The 10,578-nt window shown below is 42.1% G+C and overlaps 1 protein-coding gene across 1 annotated transcript in view; it reads right to left on the reverse strand.

Moving 5' to 3' along the window:
- Nucleotides 1-10,578, reverse strand: part of LOC130212186 (gamma-aminobutyric acid receptor subunit beta-2-like) — a 62,295-nt gene that overhangs the window by 7,173 nt on the left and 44,544 nt on the right. The window contains exons 6-7 of the mRNA XM_056443330.1: nucleotides 6,614-6,751; nucleotides 3,776-3,928 (exon numbers count right to left, since the gene is read on the reverse strand). Of these exons, the coding sequence (XP_056299305.1) occupies nucleotides 3,776-3,928; nucleotides 6,614-6,751 (291 nt within the window). The remainder of the gene's footprint in view (nucleotides 1-3,775; nucleotides 3,929-6,613; nucleotides 6,752-10,578) is intronic.

The following is a 10,578-nucleotide window of genomic DNA, read 5'->3' on the forward strand; positions in this document are numbered from 1 at the left end:
GTTCAGACCCGCGGCTCCTCTGTCGTGCTCTGACAGCTTCACATGTTTTAAGGCTCTTCGAGGCGTCTCCTTGATCTTCTCCAGACCAGGTCTGTGTTTGATTAGGCCCGCCGGGATCAGTGAAGCCGAGGGTCTCACCCCCGAGGGTCTCACCGTGCATCGGGAGGTGAGCTGAAGGATGTGCACCTGAAGCGCCGCTGCAGAGATTTGGAATTCAAATATCGACCTCGGTCTGGTTCATTAGCGGAGAACTCCCACTGAGAAGAGTCGAGAGACACTTTTTAAATCCTCGCCCAGCGAGCTGTGGATGAGCGAATCCTGTCAGACCGAGATTCTGCTCATTATGAGTGGCATGCTGGCTCCTGCTACACACACACAAACTCATGTTTTAAGTGAGTATGGGCGACTATGGATCAGTGGGTAGCAGGTCCGTCTTTCAATCAGTGGGTTGGAGGTTCAATCCCCGCCCTAGCCGATGTGTCCTTGAGCAAGACACTTAACCCTGAATTGCTCCCTGTAGCTGCGTCTACGTCTGGTGTGTGAATGTAACAGGATTGTAAGTCGCTTTGTATAAAAGCGTCAGCTAAATGACATATAATAATAATAAAAGTGAGCGAGCCAAAGACAAATGACTGTGTACATATATTTCTATATATATATTTTGTTGTTGAGTTTTTATAATCTATTTCATAAAATATATATATAAAAAAAAGAAATAAAATATTATTTATAAAATATATATATACATATTTAAGGTAACCCAAAAAAAATTTCTTTAAAAATATATTTTTTCGGTTACTTTACTTTGATATATAATATATATATATATATTATAATATATATCTTTTTTTTTTCTTTCTTTGAGTTTTTATTACCTATTTTATAAAATAAAAAATATATATATTTACCCTCTCCCAAAAATATATATTTTTTTACAAATAACCGAAAATAAATAAGAAAGAAAAAAAAACTACTTGTATATATATATATATATATATATATGAAATTAGTGTAACTGAAACAATTATGAAATATATTTTTGTATTAAAATATAAATGTTATAATATATATCAAATATATATGTATGTGATTTAATTTCATATTCTTGTTGCAAAGTAGTGCACTTACGTTGTGCCTCTGCAGCGTTCTCTGTGTGCCGGAGCCGGAGACGAGGGGCCTGATTGTAAAGCTTGTTTTCATTGCACGATATAATAATTGTGTTCTCTGCTCCTATATCGAGCTTGTGAATCCGCCCACGTCGGCTTTCTACTCTGCCGTGAAAGCACGCACAGCATCGGTTCCTTTTAAGGCAATTTCAACAGAGTCTCAGTGAACAATTACTGAGTCATGTGACAGCTGTCACGAAGCCGTCAGGTGACCCGTAACAACAACGGACTCGGACGCACACAGCGACTACGTGACGCAGCGTCGCGGGGCCGGTTGATCGCCATAAACCAGGTCAAAATAAAGTGGTCCCTGAATCGGGTGTGACCCGCCTCCATTCCGGAGTATTACCTTTTTTTCCCTCTCTCCATTAAATCCCATGCATGCCTTACCCCCGCATCACTGGAGGCAGCTCCGTCGTCAATCAGCGGGATTGCCTTGTCGACTAAAGCGAGGGATGGGCTGAAGGATGGATGGAACCGGGCGGAGGGAGCTGGAAAGATGATGACAGGCAGCTTCCAATAGACACGGAGGAAGCTCAACAGGAAGCTTACGGGCTGCACACGCCTCAGCGTGACGGGGGTATGGAGGCTCAGAGGCTCTTTGAAGGAAGACAGAATCCATCTTGTCTGCAGCAACATGTGAGGAACCTGTTCACCGTGGTTGCAGGAGGAGGGAACTGGCGGGAAGGAAAACCGTTTTCTACAAACGTCTTCATGAATGTTTCGGTCGGATATTTTCATCTAGATCCAAATATGTGTCCTTCAATCCAATTCAGATTATTTTGTATAGCCCATTATCACAAATTCCCCTCAGAGGGCTTTACAGTCTGTACACATAGACATCCCTGACCTTTGACCTTTGAAATCGAAAAAAAAACCTTTCAGGGGAAAAAATATGGTTCAACAATCTCTCTAGTGGGGTAACATGGTACTACAAGCTCTCTAGTGGGGTAATATGGTACTACAAGCCCCCTAGTGGGGTAATATGGTACTACAGGCTCTCTAGTGGGGTAACATGGTACTACAAGCTCTCTAGTGGGGTAACATGGTACTACAAGCTCTCTAGTGGGGTAACATGGTACTACAAGCTCTCTAGTGGGGTAACATGGTACTACAAGCCTCTAGTGGGGTAACATGGTACTACAAGCCTCTAGTGGGGTAACATGGTACTACAAGCCTCTAGTGGAGTAACATGGTACTACAAGCTCTCTGGCCGGGTAACATGGTACTACAAGCTCTCTAGTGGGGTAACATGGTACTACAAGCTCTCTAGTGGGGTAACATGGTACTACAAGCTCTCTAGTGGGGTAATATGGTACTACAAGCCCTCTAGTGGGGTAACATGGTACTACAAGCCCTCTAGTGGGGTAACATGGTACTACAAGCTCTCTAGTGGGGTAATATGGTACTACAAGCTCTCTAGTGGGGTAATATGGTACTACAAGCTCTCTAGTGGGGTAACATGGTACTACAAGCCCTCTAGTGGGGTAACATGGTACTACAAGCTCTCTAGTGGGGTAATATGGTACTACAGGCTCTCTAGTGGGGTAATATGGTACTACAAGCCCTCTAGTGGGGTAACATGGTACTACAAGCTCTCTAGTGGGGTAACATGGTACTACAAGCTCTCTAGTGGGGTAACATGGTACTACAAGCCCTCTAGTGGGGTAATATGGTACTACAAGCTCTCTAGTGGGGTAATATGGTACTACAAGCTCTCTAGTGGGGTAATATGGTACTACAAGCTCTCTAGTGGGGTAACATGGTACTACAAGCCCTCTAGTGGGTAACATGGTACTACAAGCCTCTAGTGGGGTAACATGGTACTACAAGCCTCTAGTGGGGTAACATGGTACTACAAGCTCTCTAGTGGGGTAACATGGTACTACAAGCTCTCTAGTGGGGTAACATGGTACTACAAGCCCTCTAGTGGGGTAACATGGTACTACAAGCCCTCTAGTGGAGTAACATGGTACTACAAGCTCTCTAGTGGGGTAACATGGTACTACAAGCTCTCTAGTGGGGTAATGTGGTACTACAAGCTCTCTAGTGGGGCAACATGGTACTACAAGCTCTCTAGTGGGGTAACATGGTACTACAAGCTCTCTAGTGGGGTAACATGGTACTACAAGCTCTCTAGTGGGGTAACATGGTACTACACGCTCTCTAGTGGGGTAATATGGTACTACAAGCTCTCTAGTGGGGTAATATGGTACTACAAGCCCTCTAGTGGGGTAACATGGTACTACACACTCTCTAGTGGGGTAATATGGTACTACATGCTCTCTAGGGGTAAAGTTTAAAGTGGCATCTTTTATATATTTGATTATTTAGATCAACTACAATGTTTATTTCTCATCATGAATATTGTGGAAAAGACCAAAACTCTTTTCTACCAACGTCTTCATCCTTCGTCGTGTTATTGAATCTTTAGGTTATAAATGTTCTCGTCATGTGAAACATCTTCTACGTGTCGTTCCCTCGTCTTCCTCCACTTCCTCGCCTCCTTTGCCCTTGAAGTGAGTCACGTGAATGTGATGAGGTAAGCAGAGTGAAGCTCATGTGGAGCTTCCTCTGCTGGCTCTAGCTCTAATCTCTCTCTCTCTCACCCAGAGCCACTCGGGCGGCGGAGGCGTCGTAGTTGATCCAGAAGGAGACCCAGGAGAGGATGGTGATGAGGATGGAAGGCATGTAGGTCTGCAGGATGAAGTATCCGATGTTCCTCTTCAGCTTGAAGCTCAGGGACAGACGAGGGTACGAGCCTGAGAGGAGACGGAGGACAGAGCCGACGGTCAGAGGAACGTCGGGGGGGAGGAGCCTCTGACTCACGTTCAACATGAAGCTGAGCATCTACTGCACACACACTTTAAATGGCAATCAAAAGCTCCTCTAGAGAGAGTCTCTCAAAACTCAGAGAAATGTATGAATACGTTATTGATTTAAATGTCAAATTCATGAACTTTTACTGTGAAAAAGAAAAGAGGGAAACACTTTTAAATCACCCGGAGGCCAAAAGGTGAATTTAGTCCCAACAACACAATAGAAGGATACTTACAAACCCAGAAGAGCGAGCAGCAATGTTGCTTCATGACAACAAAAACGACCGATCGGTCGTTACATGAGAAGAATTTAAATCCCAAATGGCGGCCAACATGTCCGTTTTGGAGACCTGGACTCAAACCTCTAACTTTGTTCTGCTTCACTTCTTCAAAGTCAAACTTTGCAGGGAGAATCTTAACATATTTGAATATGATCTGAGAGAGTTTTAAACCTTTCAACTGCCACATTCCAAACATATAATCATCCTGGAAGTGCTTTTTTTCAGTTCAGACCTGAAGTTTTGATATTTTTTCAGTGTGCTATCTTCATTTACTCTCACCCAGTAACATATAGACTGATATGTACACATATGAACAAAAGAACAACTATTTTAAAAAGGTACAAATGTAAAAATGATTAAAATAGCCCCCTAGTGGTTGCAGAGTGCAGCCTTTTTAGTTTGGGGATGAACTTATCGGAGCAGAGGCCTAAACAAAGCCTGGTGCTTAAAGGGTTAAGGTTGCTGTGAGAGTTTCTCCCTCTTCAGGAGTTCTTCTTACAACTTCTTTATTAACAACAGCTTCTCGTTCCTGTATTTCATCATGAGTTTCTGTTTGTGTTGAGCGTTTATTGCACAACATTTTTAAATATCAATCAAAAGGTCTCCACAGAGACTCTCAGAACTCATAGAAATCAATGAATACATTATTGATTTAAATGTCATTTTTTGGGGGTAAAGTGTTGAACTTTTGACTGTGAAAAAGAAAACAGTGAAACACTTTCATCACAAAAGGGCAAAAGTTGAATTGTGTCCAAACAACAGAATGGAGGTGAGGGTTCCTCACAGGAGACCTCCTCTTCAGGAGTTCTTCTTCACAGCTTCTACTTCCTGGGTATGACATCACATCGGCTGTGTGTGTTCTGCGTTTCCACAGAACTGCAACGCGTCGATATTTCTCTCTTTACTCGTTGTGCTTATTTCGCTCATTTTGAAATCAGCCTGCAGTTGGAGTTTTTTTGCTAAACCGTGTCGCCACACACATTCCCCTTGAGAATACACGCCGCGAGCTGCAGGGAGGAGGAGGGGCGTGGACGAGCGAGGGAACTACGGCGGCTCATCATCAGGCAACGAGGACACGCCCTCTCCTTGGAGCGGAGCGGGTCCTCGTGATTTGGTAAACGCTCCGGCTCTTCAGCTGACGCGTCTCCGGATGCCCCCTAGAGGTCACTCGCTGCACTGCGCCACGGGCAGCACAATAAAGGGAATCCCTGCTTACCATAACTCTGTAAGCGGCAGTTACACAGATACACACACACAAACACACACACACACACAAACACACACGCACACAAACACACACACACAAACAAACACACAAACACACACGCACACACACACACAAACACACACACAAACAAACACACACACACAACACACACACACAACACACAAACACACACACACACACACACCCACACACACACACAAACACACACACACACACGTACACTCATGCAGATACAAACATGGTGCATCGGAAAGCATTGTGTTATTAATGGAGTCGGGGGGGCCGTGTGACCCGATCCAAACTAGCCCTCTCATTGGTGGAGCCACCACGCTGTCACGGCGTTCTCTGCAGCATCCAATCAGAGAGCAGAACAGTTGTTTGCTCGCGTGACAAATGCAGGAATATGAAAATGCATAAGAGGTGAATATTTGATTGTATCAGACAGTATTCTTGTTGTTTCTGTCACACTGTACTCCACCTCCCAGGGCGCTACTCATCCATGTTCCTGGAAGCTTTTTCTCTTTTCAATAAGTGCAAATTGGGGGGAAAGAGTTGCACAATGCCTTCTTTATACCATAATACTAAGGAAATGAAAATAAACCTTACAGACAGAAAATAACAAACATAATGAACATAAGTAGGAGGTACATGTGTGCATATGTACACAACAATAACACGTAAAGAATGCTTCAAGGCAACATTTACTTCCGGGCTAAAACTGTTGTTAATTCAGGAATATAAAAAATGTATAAGAGGTGAATATTTCATTGTATCAGACATATTTCTTGTTGTTTATTGACGTTATACAAGTCATAGTGTCTTCCACCTCCAGGACGGTACTTCATTTAAAATGTTGGGATGTGTGTCTGTACATTTACACGTCGTTGTTTCTGGAAATTGGTGGATATTATATGCAGATTGGGGAAAAAAGTAAACTTCCATAATGACTTCTTTGTACCATAATCCTGAGAAATGAGATAAATCTTACAGACAGAAAATAGAAAATAATAACCCACACGTACAAAACAATAACACGTAAAGTGTGTATTTCCGGGAGTAATACTGTCATCTTCTACATCCACGAGGATTCATGCCCCTCCACCCGCTCGTCATACTCACCTGTGGAGAAGACGACGTTCTTGGAGATGAGGTTGTGGCCCACGATGGAGAACTGCGGCAGCTCGATCTTGTCCACGCCCGTCACCGCGTTGTTTCCTCCTCGCCAGTGGAACTCGATGTCGTCGGTCGTGTAGCCGTCTGAAATATAGGTGCAGAGGATTATTAATGCTTATATATATAAATAAAAAAAAAAATATATAAAAAAAATATACAAACACAGTAATATATATATATATTTCATATACTGTATATAATATATATATATATATATATATATAATATATATATATATATAATTATATATATATATAATATATATATAATATATATGTAAAATAATTCTAAATATGTATTATATAATTTGTATTATATATTATATCTACATATAATTATAATTAATAATAATAATAATAATTAATTATTATATAATTATTATACTATATACTATAATATATATTATAATGATAATATAATATATATAGACACAGTAATATATATATATATATTAATAATGAATTATTATATAATTATTATACTATATATACTATAATATATATATATATATATATTTTGAGAGGACAAGAAAAGAGAATCACGGGTCCATACGCAGAATCTGAGTCAACTTGACGTCCCCTGAGCGGCTGAATGATTAACTACCGAGAGCTGAGCGACGACATAAACGGCCCGGCTCCGTTTTCATCTCCACAACCCAGAGAAGTCTTTGAGCCGACGAGCAGCGAGCGCATTAATATCAATCCCAACCACAGCGACTCGCTCTTTTGCTCTCGTTTTGGCCCAATCAGCAGAGACGTGGCGGCGAGGCGGCGCCGATAAGTGAGGGAGTAACGTGTAGGTACAGTGGGAGACAAGCGGCGCCGTGGAAAACAAGAGAAGAAGAAAAAAGGAGGTAAAAATGTGCATCAGACCATAAAAGTTGCCTCTTGCGTAATCCAGAGCCCAGCTGACATGTCTGTTGACTCCGGGGCATAGAGAGAGGATGGGAAGGAGGTGAGGAGGCGAGGAGGCGAGGTGAGGCCAGCTGTGGTTAACAACCGGCTCAATTAAAACAGCACTTTGCTAAATAATGAACAGAGAGCTTGTGGGCGGGCATGTGCACGGACGCCTTAATGAAGCCGTTCTGAGGCCTCAGCAGAAGTTGACATTATAAAAAAAAAAATGTAAATTACAAAAAATTGCCGAATGCTGAGAATAAAACACGAGTCGAGCCGAGCAGCTCCTCTCAGACGGCGTTATTGCTTTTCCACGTCGGGATTCTTTAGGGCCACAAAGGAGCTCATCCTCAGTTAGATGTTATATTTGTTATATTTGTATATATAGCAGATTCATATAAAGCGTATTAAATGAGGCCGAGACTCGCAGCTGAATATTGAAGTCGTGCATCACGACTGTCTCGTATTACATGTTGCGCAACCGCAGGAGGAACAACTGGACGGCACATCTGGATTCCTTTTTTTAGTTTTTCACTCAACATGAAACATGATAATAATCTGAGTCACGCAACATGTAGCATTGAGCCTTTGATGTTGTAGCATTGTGGCGTAGCGCTGGCGTGTTAGCTTCGCTCCATGTGTGTGTGTGTGGGCGGTGACGACGAAGGGAAGAACCTTTCATCGATCGCTGCTCCATAATATGGACCACGCCTCCTCTTCTCTTCCTCTCTTGTTCTCTCCATTTCTCCATCTTCTCTCACTTGTTACCTTCGCATTGAAAATGCGGAAGGTTATGTTTTGATCACCGTGTATTTATTTATATATTTGTATGCATGTTACTCGCATAACTCAAAAAGTATTTAACCGAATCGCATGGAATTTGGTGGGATGATTGGTTATTATCCGGGGACCATTTGATTAGATTTTGGGATTGATCGGGTCAAAGGTCAAGGTCATAAAAAGGTGAACATCTTCTATTTACCATAGCGCGGTCAATTTTTATCCAATTGGCAACTAATGCCAACATGTTCATAATTCAATGCCCAATCTTGTGATATGCGAAGGTATGCGCTCTACCGAGTGCCCGTTCTAGTTTTTCATTGTTTTTTTTAAACATGTATTTAGCCATGAACATCCTCACTGAGTCCTGACAGCAGCTCATCACACAGGTTCAGACAATACATCATGAAACAGAGACAATATAAAAAAAGAAAGATATTTTTTTTAGATCACAGCATGAATAAAAACCCCAAACTAAGATCCTCCAGCCGACTCCGCCCCCCCCCCCCTCCCCTCTCTGTTATCCTGCTGTCCGTCTGTCTTCCCCTCTACCTCTCCTCCTCCCCTCCGTCCTCCATCCCCCTGTTCCGCTTAATTAACACTCGTGTGACCTGTTTAGTGGCTCTGAATTATTGAAGCGGCGTCCTCCGCGGCCGCCTTCTCCCTCACCCTCGCTCGCCCACGTCTCGTGGTCCTGGTGAGTCGTTCAGGCGTACTCTAAAAAGTAATGTATTCCCAAAAAACATTCATGTAGAGGGGGGCGGGGGGGGGGGGTCCATCCACTCTATCCGGTAAGAAGCCGGTGAGACGACGTGCGGACCGTGAAGTGCTTCTCCACTAAGTGCAGAGCACGAGGAAATTGTATTAGTCGACGTGGGATGGAATACAGGAGGCCGGCGGGGCGGGGGAGGGGAGGGGGAGGGGGGGCTAACTTAATTTCAGACACATTCCTTAAGTGATAAAATGGCGACTCCTCTACTTGAGATTAAAACATTGAAATGGGTGGATGTGGATCTGAATGATGAGAGCTCGGTTCACTGACTCCTCGTCTGGCTGCAGCACCTCAGGGTGCCTCGCTGCGAGAGGATCGATGTCTCCTGAGGACGAGCCGCCTCGGCCCTCCTGAGGATCTCAATATGATGCAGACATATTGTTTTCAATTCATGAGAGTAAATATGATGTGAGATGTTTGTAAATTTACTAAACAAGGGATTAAATGAAGATGTATTTCTATTGTAGGAGTCCAACAACATTAAAGTGGATGGAAGAATGGTCAACTCCTTTTTGGTTTTGAAAAGGATTATTTATAAAACATTTTTTGAAGGTTATAAGTGTGATTGAAACTTATGTATATGGGAGATGTATGTGGATGTATATATATAGATAGATATATTTTCCTCTTTATTATTAATCTTATGATTTATTTTATTATAATAAAGTAGGATAGGAATATATAAGCATTTTATATATATATATATATATTAAAAAATAGAAAAATATATGTATATATATACATATATATATATATATATATTTCTTTTCTTTATTATTTTTCTTTATTTTATATTAATTCTCTGATTTATTTGATAATAATAATTTAGGATAGGAATAAGTAAAATGTTTTGGCTTCTACCTTTTCCTTTTCAGTCTTTCAGTTTTGTATATTATATAGAATAATATTGTCTTGTATTGCAATGATTGACTGAATAAAATACACAACAACAACAACATATGTAGAGCCCGTTGAATGGGATGAAACCCCGTGGCCTCGGCGCCTCAGGAGGAAGCACTTTAATCACCGCGTTGGAACGCCAGGTCATCGATATACTATTCAATCCGTGTGTGGGGGGTATTATGGGATGGCAGCTGCAGAAGCCCCTTCAGTCAGAGTGAACGTCTGAGTCAGTGAAGGGAGATGACCCACATGCTCCCAATCCACTCAGCTCTGGGGCTGACCATGCAGTTTTTATATTAAATTATCTAATCATCGTGTTTATAGATCATCCTGATGGCCACAGTGAAATCAGTGAGGGGGGGGGGGGGGGGGCATGACGTGATGTGAGATCTACAAAAGACAAGAAGGAGTCAGGCGACTGTATTTCTATTCACTATTCAATAATCACATAAGAAAAGAGGGACTTCTCTCCCTGATTCTCCCGTGCTCGTCCCTCCGTACTCACACACCCACCAAGGGGAGACAATATGTTTTATTATATATTTAATATTGTAGCACAA

Source organism: Pseudoliparis swirei, chromosome 3 (genome assembly GCF_029220125.1).
Source record: "Pseudoliparis swirei isolate HS2019 ecotype Mariana Trench chromosome 3, NWPU_hadal_v1, whole genome shotgun sequence".
Lineage (NCBI taxonomy): Eukaryota > Metazoa > Chordata > Actinopteri > Perciformes > Liparidae > Pseudoliparis > Pseudoliparis swirei.